Source organism: Trachurus japonicus, chromosome 3, assembly GCF_045865225.1.
Source record: "Trachurus japonicus isolate A0001 chromosome 3, Traja_1.0".
NCBI classification, from domain to species: domain Eukaryota; kingdom Metazoa; phylum Chordata; class Actinopteri; order Carangiformes; family Carangidae; genus Trachurus; species Trachurus japonicus.
Window position 1 is genome coordinate 9226921 of NC_140909.1, and position 26085 is coordinate 9253005.

General features: G+C 42.4%; 1 protein-coding gene across 3 annotated transcripts in view; it reads left to right on the top strand.

Moving 5' to 3' along the window:
• syt7b (synaptotagmin VIIb) overlaps nucleotides 1-26085 on the top strand; it is a 100815-nt gene that overhangs the window by 51241 nt on the left and 23489 nt on the right. Inside the window, exons 4-8 of one of the 3 annotated variants that reach the window (XM_085759748.1) lie at nucleotides 5867-5946; nucleotides 6892-7026; nucleotides 10563-10763; nucleotides 16503-16859; nucleotides 20881-21003. In XM_085759748.1, the coding sequence (XP_085615874.1) occupies nucleotides 5867-5946; nucleotides 6892-7026; nucleotides 10563-10763; nucleotides 16503-16859; nucleotides 20881-21003 (896 nt within the window). Of the gene's footprint in view, nucleotides 1-5866; nucleotides 5947-6891; nucleotides 7047-10562; nucleotides 10764-16502; nucleotides 16860-20880; nucleotides 21004-26085 lie in introns of those variants that run through there. The other 2 variants (XM_085759757.1, XM_085759765.1) reach the window with 2 other exon arrangements.

Sequence of the window (26085 nt, forward strand, 5' to 3'; positions counted from 1 at the left end):
GATTAATGGAAAAGCATTTGCTCCAGGAGAGATGAAGCTGCCCGCAACTGGTCTCCTGCCATTGGCTGTTTTATGGGAGTGGGTTAGGGGGGAGGAGAGAGGGAGGGACCAAGAGGAAGCGGAGGAAACAACCTCAGAGGAATATCAACAGACATGAGGAGGAGAAGGTGCTGCTGAACATCCAGGTGTGTGATAAACATGGCGACAGCAGGATTTAAGGAAGCAGCGAGCCTCAAACATGTCAACAGGGGAGAAAAAAAAAAAAAAGCTTCTGTCCCTTTCACAGCTGCTGCAACATCTCACGAGGCATCTTTAACTCGCTCCGTGCAGCCATGGCACCGTCATTATTCTGGATATTCAGCTTCATTATCTCTCTCCGTGCTGTTTCTCAGCTGGTCCTCGTCCTACGCTCAGTCGTCGTCGGACTCGGTTGTTCCTGTTTCTCCCTGTCCTCTCACTCTTTCGTTTTGTTTCTCACATCCTCCCACACTCTCTCAACATTGTACCTTCTCCACCCTCACCTCTCCAGCCTCCTGAAGATTTTATGATTCTGTTAAATGATAGATGAGGTGCACTTGATAGCATATTCTTGACTGCTAGAAACCTATCCTTCTCTGAAGCTCTGAGTCTAATATTATTCTGTCTGGAGCGAATGCACTGGACGCTGTATGTGTGTATGTTTACAGTGTAGTGGCTGGACGTGGGCACAGATCAGACCGCGGCCCTGGAGCTTTTTTTTTTATTGAAAATGTTTGCATCGAGCTGGACATATGAGATGTGACAGGATAAATAATAGAGTGCATTGTGGATGCATTAGAGATAGATGCAGTAGGATACATAAAGAGGCCACCTGTCTGCAGGACACTGAAGGCTGTATTCAGATAAACATTCAGCACTGTGCTGTGTCTGAAAGCCTCCTGGCTGCTTAAAATCATTTATTGAGCACAAGTGCTCCACTCATCAGAGAATACAAAAAATGAACTACAAATCTCTCAACCAGAAAGAGGGAACTTCAAAGTCTGATATCATGTAGAAATAAACATAAACAAGCATTAGTGGAGAAATATCTATCCTGCCTTTCTAAGCATGTATTTTTAAAGACAAAACAACAAGCAGTCATAGAAAGAGAAACTGTAGTTTGCTGCAAGCAGGGCTGCACAATAAATCACAGTATAATACGAATCACAACATGGCCAATCAACATTGCAACTTATGTAACAACAACAATATCTGTTACAATATCCACAATATCAAGCAGCCATAGTTCAAAGACAAAGACCAAGGCCCAGGTTCGTTTCCTTAAGCCTCCAAAGGGAAGATACCACCTGACGAGTGAAAAGTGTTAGAAGTAGAGAACTTCCCCTACGAAATGGGACACCACTTAGTGGAGCCTCACCTACATCACGTGTAGCGAGGACAAAGGAGCCACAACCTGTAGTGGGTTTTCAATCAGGTTTTAAAATGCCGTCTCGAGCGGTTGTTTCACCTGTAGCGTGGGCTGTAATGGTCTTTACTTGTTTGATGAACCAACAAAGAAGAAATGCAGAAAACAGAAGACGCCTTCGCCGCTTTTCATCTTGCACAATGTACGTTCAAAGTCTGCACCTGGCCTCCCTCTGATTTAAGGGGTTAAAGAGTTGAAAAGCACTTAACAGTACATCAAAAAGACCAACATACATGAATGTGAACAATGTCAGGAACTTAACAACATGAATAAAAAACACCCACGAAAAACAAACTTTATTCACCAAGAAATACTGTACTTACATAAAGTAAACTAACCCAGACAAACAAATAATTACATATATCTACACATATACTTTTGTCACAGTCAAGACTCAGCTCCCATCCACATAGAAATTCATCCCCACTGCCCCTCTAATCATCCATCTCGTACAAGCCTCATGTAGGGACAGTTCAGTCTGAAAATCAGTTGTTCGTAACTGGCCATTTTATTCATTTTTTCCAGCCATTCATTATATTGTATAATATATTTTGTTTTCCAGTGTCTTATAGCAATCCTACACCTAGTAATAAGGGCCAATCTACACCATGGAGTTTGCTGGAGTGATAATAACTCTACTCCCTCTGTTATTATACCCCAAATACATAGGACAGGGCTCTGAGATAAATCTATCCTAAATACTTTGTTAATGAATAATATTATATTTTCCCATAGGTTTTGTGTTTTTTCACATTCATACAACATGTGTAAAAGTGTCCCCCTACTCCTCTAACACCTCATCACATGTAATTAGGTGGGTCTGTATTCCTCTACTTCTGCTCTGCTCTTAAAATAATTGGGACACCCTACCTTTACACGGGAACGTGGAAAAAAACGAGTGGTAAGGCCATAATCGAGTGGAAGTGGTTATTAAAACAGGGCCCAAGTGCTATCCTCTTACCAAAGGTGTTTCGTAACTTTTGTGAGCACGTGTGACTTTTCTAAGTTTTCAGTCCACTAAACTTTAAACACAAAGGTGGTAGATCAGAAAACACGTACAAGTCATTTCTGGAGCAGTCACGTGGGTCGTTTGGTGTTTAGACAAGTGACCTGTTCTGTCCGTTTAGGCGTGAGGAAACTATAAACTCATATAGTCTTGTTGGTCTCCACCTGAAACCATCTGTTCTCTGGTTTCCAGACAGCTCTTCAATATTTATAAGATGCATTAAAAAACTGTCTATACTTTAGGCACACTGAGCCTTTAGACAAGTTTGTACCAAAAACCTTCCACTGTCCCCTTCAAGAGTTTTAAAAATAACTTTAACTTTAACAACTCTAACCCAGAGTGTTGTCTCCACTCTTCTCCCTTTAAGGTGTCATAATGTCATGATTAGGTTTCTACTGCTGTTTCCGTTTGTAAAACTTCCAATACAGTCATCCAGTCATGTTTTTTTTATTAGCGAATCTGTGACAAGCGCTCTTCAGTGACTCCGCTCACTTTCATAAATAATTGGAGGAACACATTTTCAGTCAGCTCAGCAAATCGTGATGTCAGACTGTCCTCATTTTTCAGACTTTCTGTTTTCTCCTACGTGGCTGCAGAGCTGCTCTGAGGTTAGCGCTGCCACTTCCAGCGTGATGACCCCTCAGCCTGAACCTGAACCCGCTGGCTCAGCTGGAGGCTTTTAAAATGTGTATGCCCTCACACTGTGCATGTGTATGTGTGTGGATGTCTGCACTCTCTTCCAGTCCGAAGAAATGCAGGTCAGGTGAACAGGACACTGCAGGTTTGAATGTGACTGTCACATCCTGCAGAAGAAGTGACTACACATGACTTCACACAGCAGAAGTCTTCTAGTTGTCCCTGTTTGCAGGGGGCTTAACCTCTGCAACTGCCAGAAAAGAGTGGAAATAGGATGCTCACATTACACTGTTTTGTGAAAATTGGCTGTCTGTTAATTTGTGCCTTTAACACACCATCAGTTGCCAACAGCAGAACAGAAACCGCATAAGAAAAAAAGATCCAATAAAAACACAGATTTTCTGCCGGTGACACTTAATTTCACAATTAAAATTCAATGGCAGATTGCATCGCTGGAATTTAGCATCACAACGCCGTCTGCTGTTGCCATCTTAGCGAGGGTTTATTAGTCGTCGTTAGCCTGAGGAGTGTGTGCAGTGTGTTAGACAGGACACATCTTCATCACAAAAAGCTCCTTCCTGCACGTCCTTTCATATGTTGCACGGACAGTTTAAGTCATAACTGTGAAAAGAAGGAGACGCCCATAACGTTTTAAACTCTTTGTGCAGGGCTTTTTTTTATGTGCGGAGGCTGATGTCTTCAGATTCACATGTGAGACAAGATGCTAATTAACCACAGCTAAGGTCTTTAGGATGTCAGAATAGGTCTCAAACTATTAGCAACTCACAGGCTATAAATAAATGAAATTACAAGTTTATCCAAAGTGCTCTCACTCTGTCTTTTGTTTTTTTTATGGTGCAATATTTCCTGCTGATGACTAATACAGCAGAGACATATGCAAAACACAACATATTTTGTTTAAATGTGTCATTTGTAATTAAAACTAAGTCAAGTTGACGAGGTAGATAATTAATCCGGAGCAACAGATGGTTGTTCGGATGAGATCTCCAAAGAGTATCAAGTCCAAAATTGATTGATTCCTTGATTATGAATAAAACTTCACACACAAAAACCATTGTGTGTCTGATGTAGTTTCACAGCAGGTCTGACAAATGAAGAGAGGTATACAGTCTGTTTTATGGCGCATGTGCTCCTCATGTCCTTGTCGTGAGGTTATTGTGGGAAAACATTATGTAAGAGTAAAGAGTCTGTGTGACTCAGCTGGAAAGAGCTCGGCGTTATCACCCTCAAGAGTTCAATAAATATAGAGTTCAATAAAACGCCGGGGTCAATAACTGTAACTACAGTATACGGCTCGGTTGAAAGCACTTTCCATTAAGTGATAAAAATTGCAGAGAGTAAGTAAAGTAAGCTGTTTAATATATTACAATAGAAATATGTGCATTTTGCTGCCTATCTAGAATTTTGTTACCTTTCAAAAGACGTTTCTCCATAAAAGAGCACTGGGTTTAATTCATTCGGGTTTCTGATTTGTAAAAGTGTTTTTTCTCCACTCTCATTTTTTACTTTTTTCCTGGAGCATCATTGTTTCTATCTCCAGAAGAGTTTTTACCCAAGGACACATCTAACCTCCTACAATAAATAATAACCCTCAAAGTTTTATACTTTTGCTCACCGTGTTAGAAAGCAGGTGTTTTGTTGGTTTCTTCACTATCAACAGTTTCTATTACTTGCATTAGAGCCAGTTTCCAAGTTGTACCATTGTGCATGCAGGTCTTTTTCAGGAGGAGAGACGGGAGGATCAGCTGCAGTGTAGCCAATGTCATAACCTCTTTAACACAGAGTTATAAATACAGTCTCTGCAGGTGGAATAAACCAAGATTTGGCAGCTCCTTAAAGGGATAGTTAAACATTTTGGCAAATAGGCCCATTGCCATAATCCCTATAGTCCTAGGAGTAGGTTTGTTACCTTTAATTGTCAGTGCAAGCTACAGTATTTTTAGATCGGCGGAGCAGAGCCACGAGCTGCTCAGAGCTACACTACGGAGGCTCATGGGATTTCTTGGTTTTTGCATGAATTTACCTCTAAAACAACTCTGTCTCGTAACGTTCTGTTATTATCTCATAGCGTGGTGAATGTGCAGGTCACAACTTGTCCACCAGAGCGTTTTGGAGTTGTTGGATTGTGTATTTGATGAGTTTGATGAGGGAAACCAAGAAATCCCATGAGCCTCCGTAGCGTAGCTCTGAGCAGCTCACGGCTCTGCTCTGCCGCTCTAAAAATAGCTTGCACCGACAATTAAAGGAAACAAACCTACTGCTAAGACTATAGTGATTATGTCAATGGGCCAATTTGCCAAAATGTTTAACTATCCCTTTAAGGTGATTTCCCTTTTTCCTAATTTTTTTTTTTACCAAGTCCTGTTTTATATCTAATGTCAAGCTCATTCTGCATTGTGTTGGCGTGTGCTCTCCCCCTGTTTGCGTGTAGAGACATGTCTCTGCATGTGTCATGCGTGTGAGAGTGTGCGAGTGGTTTTTGCATCTCATTGTGGTTAAGTGGTCCCTCGTCACGTTTTGATCCTCAGAAGCCGGCTGTGGCCCTGGCATCAAACCAATTTGTTGCTCTTCCCTCATTCATCATATTTTACAACATGTGTCGCTAACTGTTGCTGTTCTAAAGCCGCTATAATGAGCACTTCAATGGCAGAAGCTGCTTTTGTAAACAACGATGAAGACACGGCACTAAGATCTTTCTCCCCTTCCCACCCACCTCACCCCACCCGTCGTTCTCTGTCTCTGTCTCTGTCTCTTTGCAGGGGAAGAGGAATAAGCCTGGGGTGGAGGCTGCCAGCTCTCCAGATTCTGTGCGAGGTCGAGGGGAAAATAAAGCCATCAAGTAGGTGTCAGGGAGGGTGTAGATGGAGGGTGTATGGAAATGATCCGCGATGTGGTGATAGTATCACATTTTAACAGCCGTTTCTGATTGGAAAGCTAATCTTGTAGCTTCCCTACATGGGCTGAAACGTCCACGCTGAAATGATGCCCTCGAGACAGGGTTATATTTCTCATCTATCAAAGAGGCTGAATCTTACAACCACTTAAGAACACAGTGTGGGGAAGTTACTTGTATATTCTGTCAAATGTGGGATTATGGATGAATATGAGTTACCGTTAAATGACATTTTGAGAAAAAGACTGCTTGTATTGTAAAGCAGAAGTTTAACAATGTACGTTATATGAATGAAACTTGAGCCATTTGTTATTTATGTCAATCATTTATTATCGTTTTACTCTCTGAGTTTGTATTCAGTGTGTTTTCAGTAACCTGACTCTTCTGCCTCCTCTCTGTTTTATTTGTTTCTTCATCCCTGACAGCGTGATAAAGCCCACAGGTCACTTCTTTTTATTTTCTCCATTCTGGTTTGTTTTTTATCGAGCGCTAATATTTCACGCTATCAGGACATGCAAATTGTTAACACTTATCTGAACCGTTTTTCTTGAGCTAAGGTTTTATCTTGAAGAACCATGTGATGAATGTAACGTTGCATTCATTTTCTGCGAGCGGATGTATTTAGTGACCATGTTTTAAGACCTGTGTACAGATTTACAATAGGACTTTATAGGCACTGACAGTATCACATTTCTCCTATTTATTAACACTCTCCTCCTGACCTTTAGAGTTATGAGACTGTATTTTAACTTCTCTCTTTATATGGTGTTTCTGTTTCTCAGCACTTCTCTCATACGTCATGTTTTTCTTTGCTTTTTCTTATAACTGTCTTTGATTGTTTACTGCTCTTACCTGTCTCACCTTCCTTTCTTTCTCTCTCTCTGGTTGCAGTGATCTAGACAGAGACTTTTGGAATAACAATGACAGCAGCAATGTGCAACAGAGGTGGAGCTCCTACCCGCCCAAGGAGTTCCTCTTAAACATGTCTCCCTATGCCCCCTACGGAGACCCTCGCCTCACGCCCAAGTGAGTCTCAGTCATGGCTGGTAAGGGACCCCTCTATCAGGGCAGGGCTGTAGTGAACAGAGGCCTGTGTACACCTTGAAACCCACCCCCCTCGCCCGCCCGCCAATAAAACTATAAATCTAATAAAACGGGACATTGTTTTTGCAAAGTAAAGAAGAATTCCTGCACGCTAAATCAGTGAGTTTGTAATTGTGTGCATTAGCACTTGACATATAACACAAAAAGTACTCTGAATCAAAGCCAGCGGTTGATCAATAGATCCCTGCGAGCAGTGAAAAGGTCAGATTTGATGGCCCGGAGGGGGGAAGAAGGCCTCATTTTGTAACGCTGTCTGGCCGCATGTCTTTTTAACCAGAAGTCTCCTCTCATCCCTGGTAATCCTCATGTTTTTGCATCCAGGCATGTCCTCGGCGAGGTGGTGTTTAGTATGCACTGCCGGCCATGCAGCACCTGATAGAGATGTGCAGCACCATCCCTCAATATTGCTGATTCCCAGGACTGCCCTAACATTGACAGAAATTACGACCATTTTCCGAGCGATTGCTTGGAGATAGTTAAGACATTGTTTCTGTTTCTGATTTTTTTTTAAAAGGCACAGAAAATTAGTTGATATTTCCCCTTGAAAACCTGAATCTGGTTTTAAATCATGACTGTTAATGAGAGAGGAGTCCAGAGAGAGGCAAAATTATGCTAGAAAAACCCTCTTTAATGATAGTAGCTATCTGAATGATGCAGGTAAAAAAAACTCAAAACTCAGAGCAAGAAAAAAACATTTCATCAGTTATTATCCTCACATTATTTGTCCCAGTGTAAAACGGTGTACAAGGGCAAAGGTTTGATGGCTCCATTCTCCACAGCCCTGCTAGACTCATCAGACCCTCTTTACCTCTCACCTGCAGCCCATGGGATGTTACCATGGAGACGGACAACCCTCAGAGAGCAGATCTCACTGTTGCACCTGCACCCCCCCCCCCTCCCCCTTTTTATACAATCCAGCCCCTCAGATCCCTCTGCCACGTGTTCAAATCTGCCTCACAGGACAGTGTGGCAGGCTTGACCTCAACCTGAGCCAATGGGGGGGTTCCCCAGTCCAGAGGGTTGACTGTTGTGTTTTAATTGTTTATTTTATGATCTTTACATGGGTTAATTTGACAGAATATTTGCTTCCTGGCAGAGAATTCGATGAGAGGACTGACACCAGTAAGTTTAATTTAATATGGAGCAGCAATTAGCCACTTAGCTTAGCATAAAAACTGGAAAGAGCTCTGCCCAAACACAACACCATCCACCTGTAAGGCTCACAGGCTGATTAACACCTTGTGTCTTGTTAACTGTGCAGAAACCACAGTGCAAAAACGACAATTAGCTCTTTTACACATGGGATATGGCCAAAAAATAAACCAACTTTAATTGTTTTTCAGTCAAAATCAATTCAACTTGCTAATTAATGACTCATAGACAGATTTTGTGATGTCTGAATAACTGTTTTCTTATGTTTCCAGTCTTTACGCTAAGCTATAAGAAATACAGCATTTGGCTGTAGCTTCATATTCAACAGTCGGCTCATCCAACTCTCCACGAGAAAGCCAATAAGCACATTCTTCCCCATAATGTTGCTTTGAACTGTCCCTTTAATGTTGTGGTTTCTGTTTATTCTGTTTAACTGTTTTTACTTCTTTTCTTTTTTTTGTTTCTTCTTTTGTGCGTGTGGCGTTTCCATGTGTACTGTATTTATTCCTCTCACCTCTCGCTCTGTGTTTTCTGTGTTTCCTGCTCATTTGTCGTCACTACTCCCACTTTCCCTCATAGTACTGTAAGTGCTTTGTCGCTGCCTGATAGCCCTCCTGAGTCCAGTCAACTGAGCCCTGTTCCAAAAATAGTGACACTGTATCTGTCCGTGTGCAGTGCAACAATTAAGTGTTTGGATGGTAAAACGTCTGTTTCATATCATCCTCCATTCCATCACTTATGCATCTCACATGTCACCGAGGCATTAAGCGAACCTGCTTATTCTTATCCTCTCTAATTACATCTCACTTGACTCTTTTCAAAAACCACAGGGAGATAAATTACTCTGTATCTGTGCAGTGATGTTGAAATGATTGTAAAATCAGCGAGCAGCAGCGATTGTTGTGATTGTTATTGACATAATTATTTATAATAAATGGCATTTAATAGGCCGATGACAGTGGCATTTTTGAGATATTTGATAGCAGATTAGTGAGTCGAACATTTCTTGCTACTTATTGTCGAAGTAATGGCGCTTTTTTTAGGGGAGACGAGGCAAGTTTGTTTATCTCCGTTCAAAACGCTTCACATAAGGTGAAGTGAATGTGAAATAAATGGGAAACTGCACGGGCAGTGTTGAACAAAACAGCAGCCCAGACAGCCAGGACAACATATCTCATTGTTCAGTCAGAATCATTCATTTTACCGTCAGCCTGCACTTAATGTCTACATGTTGTTGAAGTCGTCGTCGTCCTGCTGTGCAGCTGTGTGTCGTGTGATTTGTCCTCACTCCGTGGACCGTCCCCTGCACTGAAGTCGTCATTCTGTCTGTACTCGTCTCTTGTGACGTCCTGAAGTCCAGGTCAGCCGGCGTGGGCGAGGCGCCAAGATGAGGAATAATGGAGAAAATGTTTTTTGTTTTTTTTTATTAAGAACTCTTCCTTCCTGCAGAAACATATTTATAAGCCTTGAGAAACATTTTTGAGCATTTTCGAACCTATTTGAGAGCCATTGTTTTCACCATGAGCTGCAGGTGGAGACATTAGTGTTCTGTCCTCATCACCTCCATCTGCAGTCTTGAAAGATGATGCATTTGCATCATTACTCAGCTATTATGCCTAATTCTCAGAGCCAGCAGGTTGGTCATTGCTGCTCCCCTCTGTGGAGTGAAATGGGGCGACCTGCTGCAGCTCTTGGCCCATTTCGCACCTTAGACATTTCCCCCCAAAAAAACAGATTGTTGTACTCTGTGCAACTGCAATGAGAAAAAAAAACCAACCTGTAGATATCTGCAAGTTTCTTGCCGGTGTTAACATCACCTGGGTGCAAGCATTATATATTTTACTCCATAAATGATTTGCAGTCAGTGCAGTAATCTGTCGGCCTTCAGTGTTTGTGCACAACTGTTGTTTATTGTTTATCTCAGTTTGTCTTTGTGTCCAAAAAGCCCAACAGCTGTGCTCTCCAATTTACCCGGCGCTGCACATTAAATGTCAGCTCAGACCTCTTCACTGTCTGATTCACTGAGTGTCTGACTGACCAGCAGCTGTTCCTCCAACCTCTTGTTGTGTACCGGACACTTGTGGCTGGACCGTGTCCACAAAGTGTCTTGTTAACCGGTGTGACAGTCTTTACTGATGATGCTTTGTTTTTTTTTTGCTCTCCGGCTCTGTACGTCTGTGCGTCCGTCTCTCGTCTGTCTATTTCTCTCCCTCTCTTCTTTCTATCCTCTCTTGGTCGTTTCCACTTCCTGTCTGTCCGTGTTTTCTTTGTCTACGATCAACAACGCCACCGGTCCTCGCTCCCAGTGGGGCCGTGGATAAGGGTGGGCAGGGCGGTGCTGGACCCTCGCCGGGGGCCAGCGACAGCGGGGGTGGTGCGTGCTCTGGGAGCGGGGCGGGGCCCAGTCGCAGTGACAGCGTTCGCAGCATGGTGACGGGGGGCAGCAAGGCCGGGCGCTGGCAGACGGTCCAGAGCCACATGCATGCCGGAGGCCTTCGGTTTGGCAAGTGAGTGGCGCATGGTGACGGGGGCGGGGAGGGGGGGGGACACGCATGAGGGGCTACAGTGGGCACAAGAGCAGCATGGTGTGGAGATCAAGGAAGAGTGTGAGTCTGTAAAGGCATCATGAATGACTCTGTTGCATGTTTTCCCCACCCCAACATGGATATGAAGCTGCTTTTGATATGTGCAGGTGAAGACAATGTAAAGACGGACCGACGGAGGAACCAGCTGTGAGAAAACCCTTGAAGTGTCTACAGAGACTACACAGAGCTCCCTCACTCATAAACAAACAGCAATGTTATGTCAGCTGCCAAATATCCACCAGCTGATGTGAGGACCAGTCTCAGACAAAGTGAATCCACTCCGTCATACTGTTCCTCCGCAGGCGCCAATTTACTGAAGGCTGTGACAGTCTCAAGAATTTCAAACGAGGCAGATGCTCACAGAAGATCTTCAGAAATAGCTTGTTTATTCATCTGATGTAACAGCTTTTTAAACTCGGAGTGAGTTGTTGCATAAACAGCAGGTGAGCCGTTTTAACGGGCGAGGGAAGCAAATGAAACCCTCTCCTGCAGCCCCGCTGCTGAATGCAGTTTGATTTTAACCAAACCTCTGCAACGTGCGGAGGAGGTTTGGTTCTGCAATTATGTTTGTACAACAGCTCGTTAAACATCACAGCCAGCTGATATTCAATATGATCGATTGATAGTGTAAACAGTGACTGATAATAAACCTTGTGTGACTGGAGAAAAACCAATAATTGAGATTTAGATTTGTGTATAACCACAAATACTTCATAGATGTTATATTGCAGTTAAAAAATATTGCATTTATTAACCTAAAAGACACGTGACTCCTTATCACAGTATGTATCCCTAATGAGATATTATCAACATTCAAACTGATTCATTTGAATAATTGGTACGATTTTCAGATTGTGAAAGTACCAAGAAATAGCAATGATCATTATCGCAAGATCAGCTCTATAAACTCTCTGTATCTAAATAGGAACTTGTCTCATATATATGAGAATTTAAAGAAGAAAGTCATTAGTTAGTGAAAGCTGTATTTTTTAAGGGATAAAAGCCAATAGCACATTGTGAGAGAGACAAGACAAGAGACGAATGAATAATAAATATAAGATCTCTGTATGTAAATCACAGCGCAGATAATCAAACAGTCTTTTGTGTTCTTATCACCCAAACAGTTCATTCATTAAAATACAGAGAAAACACAGCTGAACAGATTCATTAACGAGTGCAGCCGGAGGTCCAAGGATTTGTTCAGTCGTCATTAGACAACTTTTGACCAACTCTCTAACTACGTACAGGACCTATTAGACTTTCAACAGAGAGCGTGGACACTTGATTCTCGCTTCTCCTTTTCGTGTTATTATTCAACCTGTTCTCTCTGAAATATTTCTGATTTCCATTTCTCCTCTGGAATTGATTTCTATTTTGAGGCATTTACCTCTCCCCCACCTCTCTCTCTCTCTGTCTCCCTCTCTCCCTCTCTTTCTTTCTTCACTGTTGCATTTTTTTCTTTCTTTCTCGCTCTGACTCTGTCTCCTTGTTTTTTTTCTCTCTCCTCAATTTTCTTTAATTACATAATCATTCAAGGGTTCATAGTCATCTTAATTGACTTTCAAGCAAGAAAAATATGGGCGAATATCCCTCTAAGTCGGCAATAGGCTACAGCTCGTACATACAGAGGGCTCGTGCTTATGAACGAACGCTGCTCTACATGTAGCTACAACACCTGAAAGCACAACAAGTCACAACCATCGAGAAAAATCAGCATAGGAGAGGCCTTCACTTTTTCAAATGAGTTAATTCTTTGACAAATTTATGACACTGAACAGACTGAAATTCATGAGCACATGGACCGGCTCCCAGATGTCTGGCCGAGTGCCACCTTCACTCCAGCCAGATGTATTGATTCATCATGATGTCAGTTATGATAACATATTTGTTGGACCCTGAAATGATGGGCGATGTAGAGCTCTCTATGTAACTGGGCTATTTGTATTCGTCCTTCATATTTAGTTGGCTGAATATTTTTGCATCATGAGCTCCAATGTTTAGATGACAACAGTTTCTTTGTAATGCGTTTTTATGCTTTTCATACATCTCATTTTACCTCTGTCCATTAGTCCTCGTGGTCCATGACAAGTCTGATGGTGTCACCAGAGGAACAATTCATCATGTAGAGGAAAATTCACAGTGGCCTTATAAAAAAAAAAACATGAATATATACCACGTGTTGTACAGTCAGGGCCGTAGCCAGGGTTTAGAAATTGGTGAGGTCCGAAGGGGGGGGTGTGAACATGTGGAAAATGTTCACATTATTGACAAAAAACTATGCCTCACTTTCACACCAAAAGCTTCCAAAGCGTCAAAACGCCGGAAGTCAATTCATTTTCAACAAGAGCTCGGCGACAGTGAGCAACCAAAGCGTCAACTGGCATGTGAACGCACAGTTAGACTTTTTATTCTTATTATTATAGACCCATTCAGGACAGAAATGTCCTGTGGTTTTCAGCCTTCTATAGCCGTTTTCCCACTAAAATTAGCGGGTCGACGTGGGTTTTTTAAACGCAGGTCGACCCGCTAACAATCGGCATTTGGCCCCTTTCCCATTGACCAAAATGAGTAGGGTCGGACCCCCCGCTGAGGGATCAGACAGAGCATAAACCAGTCGCCCCGCCCTCATCCGCGGTGCAAGAGACACAGTGTCATGCCACAGCCGCCCGCCGCGGAGTGTCCGTCCGCCAAGGCAGGCGAGTCTGGCTGACCTGGAGCACCAGGACCGCGGAGGACAGCGAGTCTGCCGCGGCCGTATGACGGACGTCCGCAGCACAAAACGTCAGTCGCTTCTTTTTTTTTTCAATCGTTTTTGGTCAGTGTTCTTTGATCTTTTGATCCCAGTCTTGAATGAGAGCAGAGCTTTGTTTTGGTAGCCTACGTGATATGAGACACGGGTCGTCGACCAAAAAGCCGATTGTTAGCGGGCTTAAACAGGTTTTTTGACCAGTGGGAAAGGGGTATGTGATTACATTTAGACTATATCGTTTACAGCTGAGAACATCAGGTAATTAATTTTTCACATAGGACCAGGTAGGTTTGGATAGCACCCCCCCCCCAAAAAAAAACTAAACAAAACAAACAGAAAACTGCACTTTATATTTACTTGGGTCATCTTTGTCTAATATTAAAAGTTGTTTGATGATCTTACACAACAAGTGTAATTCTTGCCGAGGTCCGGACCTCGGTGACCTCATAGCTACAGCCATGAGTACCTAGTAGCCCCCCTTTTGGAAACTATCACAGCGTATAAATGGTAAATAAAGTTATCTGAGAGCTCAAGTTGCTTGGGTTTCCCATTGTTTTGCAGGCTGCTGCAGAAATAGCACACTGATATTGTTTAAAATATTTCAAAAGAGTGTTTCATGTTTAACTTTATGCCTTTTGGAGATCATCTCATCTCCCACTTGCTGTACACTCAACTGTTCACATTAACAGAAATTTTGACCAGAGGTGCACAAACTTTTGTATGCCACTGTATTACTCTGGAAAATAATAATTTCTCTTATGTGAACTTTAAATATATATTAATGTAATTTATGGATGCTTCAAGATCTTGCGTTTATTGAATGGATGTAACTGTTTCTGTATGTAATATAGGTCTAGAATATTTGTAAAGGTGATTGATGAAGAATAACTAGCATAGCTTTGACATCTTTCATATTTAGTGCCAAGTGTGAGGAGCCACTGGGTCTGGACGTATTTTTCCCCCACTATAAATATTCAATTTATCATCAATTTTTAATGAAGTTTTCTTTTAATGATGTCCTTCATTGTTCTCAGGAGAGCCTCCTGGACAGTTTAATAACCACATAGGTTTATGTAATGTATATCCCAACTTATTATTTGAGCTGTGTGTGATATGAGGGACAGGTCTAAGTTGGATAATACCCACAAGCCTCAGCGGCAGTTGGCAAAACCAAGTGAGGGGTGCGATGAGAGCAAATCAAACACATCATTGTCGCTTGCGGGAACAAAAAAAAACTGCCAAAATATTTAAATTCTGCCAAACTTGACAAAGAACAAATTAAAAGTGAAGAGCTCTTTGTCATATTTTGAAATAGTGTTGCTCTTGGCTTCCCCCCTTGCTCCCCTTTAGCAGCTCAAATAAAAGTTTAAAGCTTGATTGGATATTTCTTATCAAAATGCGCCTAAGGAGCGATTCAGTAGTTAAATGCTGTACTGTAGCTGAGCACAGGCTGCTTGTGTCTTTGACTTTTTCCATCAAAGATCCAGATATTTTTGAACGCACTTGCTGATCTTTTCTTCTAATGATTCAACTTGGAGCTTGGACGTTCTCCAGCTATGCGTCACCTATAACGTTGTTGAGACTTTGACTGACTATGTGGAACTCTTAAATGCTTAAAAATACCGTCTCCCACTCGGAAACTCTTATCACACGGAAATACAGCAAACAACTTTAGTAAATTAATGCACATTTAGTCGGTTCAATTATTATGCACAAGTAAGTAAACAGTCTCATCAAAGCCTATCCTCAGGAAAGACTCCAGTGGCGTGCAGTTTGTGTATGTGTGTATACGAGAGGAAACGTGTGTGCATGAGTGCATGTATTTAAGATCTGTCTTGTATTTACTTGATCCAGCATTGCTCTGCTCCTCGAGGGGGGGTGGGGGGGGGCTGTCTCTGTGCTCTCCAGCAGAGTTAGAGCCGAGTTAATGCTCAAGAGCGCCGCTAACACAACTCAGGTCCGGGCAGTAAATCCTCCCTCGCAGCATTAGCTCCAGACAGAGCTGTTTAGCACAAGCTTACAGTCATCAGGCAGGGCAGTGATTGAGGGGAGGATAAGGGGGTGAAGCATTATTACATGATTGTAAGAGCAGCAGACCGGTAATTAGAGAGCAGACTTAAAGAACAGTGATTGGAGGTGGCGTGGAGATAGATTGATGTGAGGGCTGAGGGCGAAGAAAAGATGAATAGACGGAGGAGATGAAGAGCAGCTGGGCTCAGAAGCTGAAAAGGTAAAAAGGGAAGAGTGGGGGGGGAAAGGAGCAGACGGGAGGGAGAAGGCAACAAGGAGGAAAAAAAGGTAGAAGTAGGTCAGGACTAATTAGGGGGAGAGGTAACATACAGAAACAATTTAGCGCTGCAGCCGGAGACCAGACCACAGTTTAAGTGATAGTGATGCTTTGACTTCAGATTGAATCTAATTCCACTTAGGCAGAGGTCTGTTTTGACACCAGTCTGGAGAGGTATAATCGAATGTTGACACTTTGCATGGCCTGTTTGGATGCACACTCGTGCACTGTCCCACAAGCATACAGTAAATAAGCTCAAAACCCCCTGTACAGTTGGTTTCATACAAATGTTTAACAGCTTTCTGACAGCTCTGTTCTCCTCTTTCTCTCTGACCTTCTTTATTGTTTGTTCTCTCTCTCTGTCTCTCTCTCTCTCTCTCTCCTTGGGAAATTCACCACGGACACCATGTTCTCACATTTCAATCTCTGCTGTATTTATATATGCTTTTGCCATTTTTATCCTCTCCATATTTCTTTTGAGATCGCCATGAACTTTTTCTAAATTCTCTCAAAACTTCCTGCCCTGTCCTGTATCTCTAACTCCAACCTCTACCTTGTTGTATCCATCTCTCTCTCTCTCTCTTTCTCTCTTTTTTCCTCTGTGCTCCCGTGTGTCTCTGCTCAGTTTCGGCGACGCCTCCCTCTCCACCGCCTCCACCCTGGAGCACATCCCGTCCTCGGCGGTGGCGCGGCCTCGGCCTCTGGTCCGGCAGCAGAGCCTCCAACAGCCCCTCACTCACCAGCCCCCCCCGGGTCCCAACGACCCCCCGGTCACCTCGCAGAGCCTGGGCCAGCTGCACACGGGCCCGGGCGGCGGGGGCCACCGCGGGGGCCCGCGGGGGGTCCGGGGGAGTCCGGCTGGAGCCTCCCGCTACAGAGGAGGAGGAGGAGGAGGAGCCGGACGCTCAAGGTCGAATCCCGGCAGCTGGGATCACATGATGGAGCAGATCCGCCACAGAGGGCTGGACGTCAAGTCGTTCCTGTGAGTGTCTTTAGGTTTTCTACTCTTGACAGACACTGTTGAATATTATATTGCTGCTCATGACAGTGTGATGTGAGACAAAATGTTCACTACTGACCAGATTTGGTAACACTTTACTTGAATAGGTATTCATAAGATTGACATAACACTGTCATAAACATCAATGAATACTTATGACAGCTGTCGTTAAGTGTCATTCGGTAAATTATGTCACTTTTCATGCAAAGTTGACATTGTTTGAGATGTTTTTGTTCTGACCACTTGACATAAAGACAATTTAAACTGTCATAGCAGACCTAATTGCCAAACTTTAAAAATTATGTCAAGTTCTCATACATCTCAAATAATGTCAACTTTGTCATTCGGTAAGTTATGTCACTTTTGATGCACTTAACGACAGCTGTTATAAGTATTCATTGATGTTTATGACAGCTGTTATGTCATGGTTATGACAGTTTTTTGTCAATCATATTAATACCTATTCAAGTAAAGTGTTACCCCTGAGGGTTGGTCCAACAGCGTTTTAGAGATGTTCATTCAGCTCCAATGTCACTTTTGAGGTTAACCTTTAGTTTGTTATTGTGTTAGAAGAAATATTTTGACCATTTAAATATAGAAACACTATTAAAAATTAAATTAAATCCCTGCCCATAAAATAGTATGTGAGTAAATGTTCAGAGGTATTCCCTGCAAAACGCACTTAAGGGCTCAAAATAAAAGCCACAATACCCTCAGAGAGCTAATTTAACCACTTGGTATGCTGTTTGGGAGCTAAATTAAAACAATGCATCATGTGTTATGAAACTATAATTATATTTTTCTATGTAAAAGATTGAATAAACAATGTAAATAGTGAATAAAATTGTGAAATGAACATAGTGGAGTTGAGATAGGAGGTGGCGTAAAAATGGAAATACTCAAGCCCTGTGCTCTCTCTAATTGCTCTCTTGATAGTGTAGTTACAATTAACAAAGATCATTAAAGTTGCAAACGACACCGACAGTTTCCCGCTTCTTTCCCTCCTCCGCCGCTGAAGAGCCTCAGCTGATTGTCTGAGGTGGAGAGTTTTCCTCCTCCACTTGACTTGAATGATAGATTACAGATGATGTGCTCCACAAAGCAGCCTCACGTAAACACCCCCTCCCTTTTTTTTTTTTTTTACCACGGACATAAACACACACACACAAATAGCCGTGTGTGCGCCTCTGTACTTTTTTTTTTTTTTTTTTTTTTGCGTGTCTTCCCATTAACAGTGTCTCCAGGCCAGTGACCTCCCTGCCTATGTGAATCATCATTCAAATAAGGGCTGCGCACATCTACACGGAGGTGGTATCACCCATTGTCGCTGTCCTCATGAATCTCACCGGACCAAACACATCGGTTGTTGACCCTGGGGGGAGAGGAGAGGGGGGGAGTGGGTATATTATGTGTTCGCGATCAGTGGGGTATGAACAACCAAATGCAGCAGTTTCACCTTTCATGTATGTGTGTGTTTGTGTGTGTGTGTGTGTGTGTGTGTCCATGCCTGTCACAGCACAGAGCAGCGACTGAGCCACCACCCACGCTTATATTTCTGATCAATAGAGCCGGTGTAGGAGCTAATGATCTCACTGCCCTCCGGTTAGAGTGAGCAGCGCGTGTCTTTTTTTATTTATTTATTTTATTTATTTTTAGGGTCGTCTATACAAAATCCATTCACTTTATCGATGAGCCTCATGTTGGGGCTGTTTACACCTCCCCAGTGGGTTGCTGCTGTCTCTCAAGTGCTAATGTGTTCCTCTTGTTTTCGATATTTGCCCCTGCAGTGCAAACACAAACACACCTCTTGTTAAGGAGAATCAGATAAAACATAAAAATACCTCACGTTCAAAAAACCTTTATAACCTTTTTTGATATCTTTTTATGTGCACAATTACACATTTGTCATCGTCTTTGCAGGATTTACTGTAAACCTTCACATATTGCAGTTTCATATTATAACTTATGAACACTGGCTGTGATTACATTTGGACTTTTCTCATTCATCACCTGCTCAACGCGCCTGCAAAACCACATTAAGACAGATACTAATGCACATAATAATAAAAAAGAAAACAAAAAAACAAAGCTAAATGCCTTTATATCTTTAGAAAAAACACAGTCAAGGTGATGTTATGCGATGCCACATGATGGAACTGCCCTTTAAGAAATTACCATGGTGAAGAAAATGCATAAAGGTTGTCCTTGGATCGGCACGCCATGTTAGAGGCTGTGTGAAAAAAAAAAAAAAAGAAAAGAAAAGGAGCTGGGTTGAAGCAGAGAAGTATGAGAAGCGAGAGTTTTGTACAATATGTGCCTGCACGTGGGTTGTTTTTTTTTTGTGACTGTGAATTACAAGGTTAGTTGTGGGCAAATGTTCATTTGTTAAGGTCACCGTTTGCATGGCCGCATGAATCCCCGGCGCAGCATTACTTGAGTGAGACGTAATTTAAATGACTTCAGGCATGTTTAGCTGGAGAATAACGGCTGAAAATCAACGTGATATTTTTCTTTGTTGCAGGTTTTTGTTCAGGCCACCTCAATTTTCATGGATTTCCTTTTTGCTTTTTCTTCTATGCTTCTCTCTCTTTTTTTTCTGCATGTCATTTCAATTGCACTCTATTTTCCTCTCTGAAACAATCCTCCTCTTTTCAGCTTTCGCTTCTCTACACTTGCTTTTTTTTTTTTTTTCCTGCGAAACAAACGATGATAAAGCCATGGAGGCAACAGTAATTCTCTACCTCTCTGCTAATGATGCTCGTTTTATTTGAACACATTTAATGACTACCGTATCTGCAGTGGATTAAAACAAACCCTCATATGAAATTGAATACATCCCTGTACTTGTCAGAACTCAACCTGCTCACTGATCCATTATGTAACCTCATATATTTTAACAATGAACTGTGAGACAAAAGAAAAAGCATCCATCCTATGCTATAAATAATAGACATTGGAAGTGCATGTGTCTCTTATTTTGATCCATACAACAACATGTTCGTTAAAGAAGTGAAGACAGAGTCAACCCACCTTGCGACAAGTAGCACTGGCATCAGAAAGCATCTCTTTGTACAGTAGAAACTGCTCCAGCTAATGATACAGCATAGAGCACATTAAGTAATCATAGACACCACACATTACCCAGACTGTGAGAATAAGGCTTTTTAGTCATTCAGAGTCTGGATGGCTTTTAGTAGCACAGGGAACGGTAGAGAAAACGTCTGCAGACCTTCTTCTTCCAGCAATAACACACTTTCCTCTCTACTCACTGCTAATGGAGTCTAATTTTCTAATATATAAAAATGAGAAACATTTGCCAGATGGTTGCGAGGGTTGTGTGTTACTTGTTTTGGCAGATTATGTTTTCAGACGATATGTAATTACTCACTACAGATAGTCACCAGTTTCCTTCAACATCTTCACATGATGTTCTGTATGTTAATGTTGAATAGGTATTGCATAATAACTGTTAGATAATGTTAAAATCAAAGGCATTTTGGTGCCAGTGCACATGCAACATGTTGAATATGGGAGACAGGTGCATAAAGATGTGTCATATGAACCAACAATTCCAGGGTTTGTTATGCACATTCAATAAACCAACTAAATCTAGGGTTTTAAAAGAGAAAATGTAAAGAAAATTTAAAAAAACAAACAAATCCTGGTATACAAAATGAGAATAAATGCATGCAGTAGAGTGTTACTTACATGTTAGATTAGTAAAATGTGAGTTCACTCAGTAACACTCAGGTGAGATGAACTGTAATGTAAAGTACTGAGCCTTTGTTCAAGTGAAATAGTGTCCTCACAACAGTCTACCACCTCTCTCCCACTCTCTCTTTGTACATGAATTGAATGTGTGATGTGCGTGTCGCTGTGTTTTGTGTGCATGTTGGACTATGTTTGTGTGTGTATGTGTGTGTCTGTGTGTGTGCGTGCCCCTCTATTGTCTACATACTGTACCTGTGTGGCCTTGTGATGTCTTGTTTGTCTGTGTGTCCAGTGAGGGGAAGATGGTTGTTCTGTCTCTAGCTATCGGGCTGGCTGAACAGGATGACTTTGCCAACCTCCCAGATCTACAGGAAGCGCCAGCGAGCAAAGAAAACGAAACCACACCAGAAAAGAGGTAACGAAGAGAAAAAGAGAGAGAGAAGAATAATCTAAAGGAATGTGATTAGTTAGGTGTCAAACAGATTTAGCTATTTGTCGTGTGTTGTGTTCATGTAGTGTACTGTACTGAAGCACGACCAGGTTATTTTCTTTTTTTAATGGTTTCATGAATCCCTACAAAATTAACTGCATTGCTCCTACTTCTTTAATCTGCAGTTTATTCCACTCATGTGGTTTTTACGAGATGCAAAACAGATGAGGACTGACTGCACTTTAAAATCACTTTTTCTCAATTTAAAGGGATAGTTCAACATTTTGGCAAATTGGCCCACTGCCATAATCCCTATAGTCATAGCAGTAGGTTCGTTACCTTCATTTGCCAGTGCAAGCTATTTTTAGAGTTGCTCAGAGCTACGCGGAGGCTCATTGGATTTCTTGGTTTCCCTCATCAAACTCATCAAATACACAATCCAACAACTCCAAAACGCTCTGGTGGACAAGTTGTGACCTGCACATTCACCACGCCATGAGACGGAGTTGTTTTAGAGGCAAATGCAGAGACTGCTTGCTGATAAACTGCCTCCGATGGGAACATGCATCAGCGGTTTTGCATGAATTTAGAAAACAACTCTGTCTCGTAACATTCAGTTATTATCTCATAGCGTGGTGAATGTGCAGGTCACAACTTGTCCACCAGAGCGTTTTGGAGTTGTTGGATTGTGTATTTGATGAGTTTGATGAGGGAAACCAAGAAATCCCATGAGCCTCTGTAGCGTAGCTCTGAGCAGCTCACGGCTCTGCTCCGCCGTTCAAAAAATAGCTTGCACCGACAATCAAAGGTAATGAACCTACTCCTAAAACTATAGGGATTATGGCAATGGGCCAATTTGCCAAAATGTTGAACCATCCCTTTAACAGATAAATCCGTTTGTTTCACAGATGTTTGTTTGTTTGTTTTTTTTAAATCAGTTTCAATGCAGTAATTTATTTTAACCACATTAATATCTCTTTGTCTTGATACTTGGAGCTGACGGCCGGGTGTCGTGAGTCCAGGTCCAGATTGCCTCCACGCTGCTGTAACTATGACTCCGGGGGGGAAAATTGTTTTCTGCCCTGTTGTCAGTAACTAAAACCCATCATATGTAATCTACTGATGGTGTAATTATATAGGATGTTGTACACTGCTCCTCCGGCCATTCAAAGCCCCGCACGCCCCCGTTCAGCGGACATGACCTTGATGTTCTCAATGGAGGCTCTGGCTCCACTAGATACTGTTGGTTTCTCTCCGTCTCTGAACACAATGTTGTTCTGCTACTTCCAGAGCTGTATGAAAGACTTTTTCTTTTTCCTTTTGCTTTCATGGTTAGCTTTACGTTTCCTCTTTTTTTTATGTTGCATATCACCCCTTTTTTCCTTCTACATAACATTTTAGGTCCCTTTTTCCCAGCTCACATGTCCTCTTGTCTCCGCACCCAGACCTTTGTAAGTCTGCTTGTCTGCAGCTCTTCCCCACTGGTTTGATCTTTGGGTTGTAGGCACAGGAAAAAAAAAAAAGGGCACCCTCATTATTTAGAAATAAGGTTCCTCACATGAAACACTCGTCTAAAAATATGCTAATCTCTCATCTACCAGTGATCTCGCAGCAGCCATCGCGGACTAACACAGGCTCTTATCTGGCTAACAAAGGACTAAACAGGCTGCCCTCTTATCACGTCAGACTGTTTGAGGGATAAAGTGCTTAACCTACTGTTTTGACACTGCTGGGCTGAGCATGAATCTGAGCGTAGTCCCACATGATGCTGCGCACAGTTTTGTTGAGTGTTCTGTTTTTATATATATATATATATATTTGTTTATTTTTTATTTTTTCCCGGAAATGCTGCCTTTGAATTCCATTAAATTTCTTAAAATGCACAAAGTTTTTCTCCGAACCTCTCTGCAGTGCATCCAAGTGTGCCGCTCTAACTAGGTCATCTGTGAATTTGCGGGTTGATGAAAAATAGCAGCCTGTCTCGGGAAGAAAAGAACATGATAAATTTATCCTCTTTTTGATGTCATTGAAACAATTATGATCATTTTTATGCTTTCAGAATTCAATTAAAAAATCTCCAAGGGGTCAGTCGGAGGATGATGACCAGCTTACCTCGCTTGTCCCCCCCTCTCCACCCCTCCTTCCCCTCGCATCATCCACTCTTCCTCTCTCCCTCTCTCTCTCTGAGCGGAGGTCTGTCAAGCACCTAACTCTAATCACAGCGAGCCAGTGAGCCTCTACCCCGAGGGGTCGTGTGGGCCAAGTCGTCTAGTGTCCTTCCACAACTAATAACAGCTCTCCATCATCATCTCTGTCCATCTCTCTCATCCCTGTCTCTGCAGTTACCCCGTAAGCTCCCCGCGCCCGTCTGCTGGCTCGCTCCTGGCTGTTTTCATGGAGCCCAGCAGACTGAGGACGATGGCACAGGATGATCCCGCCAAGAATATATGTGATAAGACAAGACGCTGTCAGACGGTTAGAGACAGACAGGAAGAGTGGGAAACCTTTGCTCTCAGCTTTCTAGAGAAATACGCTATACGGGATAAAAATAGAAACTTCCACAGAGGTTTGAGATTCTCTTGGTTTATTAATGAAATCAAATACAGCTCGGAGCACAAATATCTACAAAGACCAGATCTGATAAAAGGGAAATGATAGGATAAAAGCAACAAAACCGGCGTGCACTGTGTATTAGGTCAGATCTATATTTGTTCAGACAATCCTTCTAAATATGGACAATGCACAAGCGCAGACCAAGTGGCACCCTGTCCTCGTCCAGCAGCAGCTTTTATATATTTAGACATTTATAATTAAAGCTGTCTGATAAAAAAAAACATAACAAGCTGTAGGCTCAACATTTATGTTGTTGTGGTAAACACGATGCAGACATTTGCCTATTTACTCCACTGCCACCAGACACTCGGCCACAAGAGCATTCGTTTTGAGTCGTGTTTGTGTTTCCAAACAATATCCACTTTTTTTTTCTTTTGTTTTTTAGCTCTATTTTCGTCTCCACCAGCTCCAGAGATAAAATATCTGTGAGCCAGATGCTCCTCTGTGTTCACCAGCTTCTCCCTCTGAAAACAGCTGCCTCTGGAAACAAGGCTGATGAGAGCAGAGAGACTCAACCACAACACTAAATTTATGTTAGAAAATTTAAATAATGACTTGAAAGAAGCTAAAAAAAAAAGCTTTTCAACACTTTGGGATCCAAAGCATTCTCCGATGTTAGACAGAAAAACCCCTGGTGCAGCTGTGGTGTGTTTTTTAGGACTACCGAATCAGGAGTCACTAATCTACATCGCAGCTGCTGGGTAAACTGTTGTCAGGAATCATTATCATCTCACAAAACAGAGCAATTGTCTCCATCATTACACAAATGAAGAGATGTTTGACTTGATTCATGCTGAATGCGAATCTGCAATTTGTGAATCAGTGGCGATACCACAGGTAGATACCGCCGAGCTGCGCACCCAGATGCTGAGAGCTGCTCATCAAAGCTTCGCAACATGAGTGAGAGTCGATCTATTTTTACCACCCATCACTCATTTAAAAAAATGAAAAAATAAAACCAAAATACTCTCCCAGGTTGTTACAGCTAAATTCACATGCACTGAGGTGGAAGGTAATACAGTAACCCCCCTCTCCCCTCTGAAACAAAATGACAGTTTGTTATCACCACTGTGTTGCTGAGCTGCGTGAGAGGTTTAATGTTTATCTGTGATTCTGGGAAACTGTAGCCGCCTTGTATTTATTACATCTTTATAGGGATAGTTCAACATTTTGGCAAATTGGCCCATTGCCATAATCCCTATAGTTTCACAAGTAGGTTGGTTACCTTTTATTGTCGGTGCAAGCTATTTTTAGAACGGCGGAGCAGAGCCGCGAGCTGCTCAGAGCTACGCTACGGAGGCTAATGGGATTTCTTGGTTTCCCTCATCAAACTCATCAAATACACAATCCAACAACTCCAAAACGCTCTGGTGGACAAGTTGTGACCTGCACATTCACCACGCTATGAGATAATAACGAAGTTTCAGAGTTGTTTTAGAGGTAAATGCAGAGACTGCTTGCCGAAAAACTGCCCCCGACAGGAACGATCATCAGTGGTTTTGCATGAATTTACCTCTAAAACAACTCTGTCTGGTAACGTTCTGTTATTATCTCATAGCGTGGTGAATGTGCAGGTCACAACTTGTCCACCAGAGCGTTTTGAGTTGTTGGATTGTGTATTTGATGAGTTTGATGAGGGAACCCAAGAAATCCCATTAGCCTCCGTAGACACTCCCCCTCCCCTCTGAAACCAATTGACAGTTTGTTATCACCAAACTGCTGATCTGTGATTCTGGGAAACTGCAGCCGCCTTGTATTTATTACATCTTTAAGAGATCAGATCCCCTAAAACACCGATGCTGTGATCACAGTTGATTATAGGCTATTATTGTCGGAGGAGACATTTTGTTTTCGAGCTGATCTGTTATCTACAGACAAACTCGTGATTTTCTTCTCTGTGTTAAGTGTTAGGTCCTCTCATCTCTTTCTTGTGTCTTGAGATGTGAGTCAGTTTGGGTCACGGTGGCCGACCGGTCAAAGCCCTGTGTGGTGGACTGGGTGTAATCACCCACCTGCAGATGACCATAATGGAGGCTGTAAAGCTGTTTGCGTTATTATTACCATCTCAGAAAGCTGCTGTTGCACCGTGGCAGAGCTGCATCTTAATGAGCTCAGAGATTCACCACACACAGAGAGACGCAACAGGGAAATAAATATGAATAAAACCCAGAAGAGCTCCGTGGCCCCGGACAACCTCCACTCTGGATGTCGAATGTTTGTTGAAAAAGCTGTAAAAATGTGCGACGGTTTCTGAAATGGAGCGTGTCAGAGATGCGCTTCCATTCAGTACAAGCCAAGACTGTGTAGTGCCCACACAGACTCTCAGTGACAGGACACACAAATTAAATGGAGATCATTTCTTATATTTTCCAGAACAACGTCGTGCTGCACATTTGATTGTGCATAATCCTGTTTTTCAGATTCTTGTGAAGCGCATAACATCGGCTCTGCTGC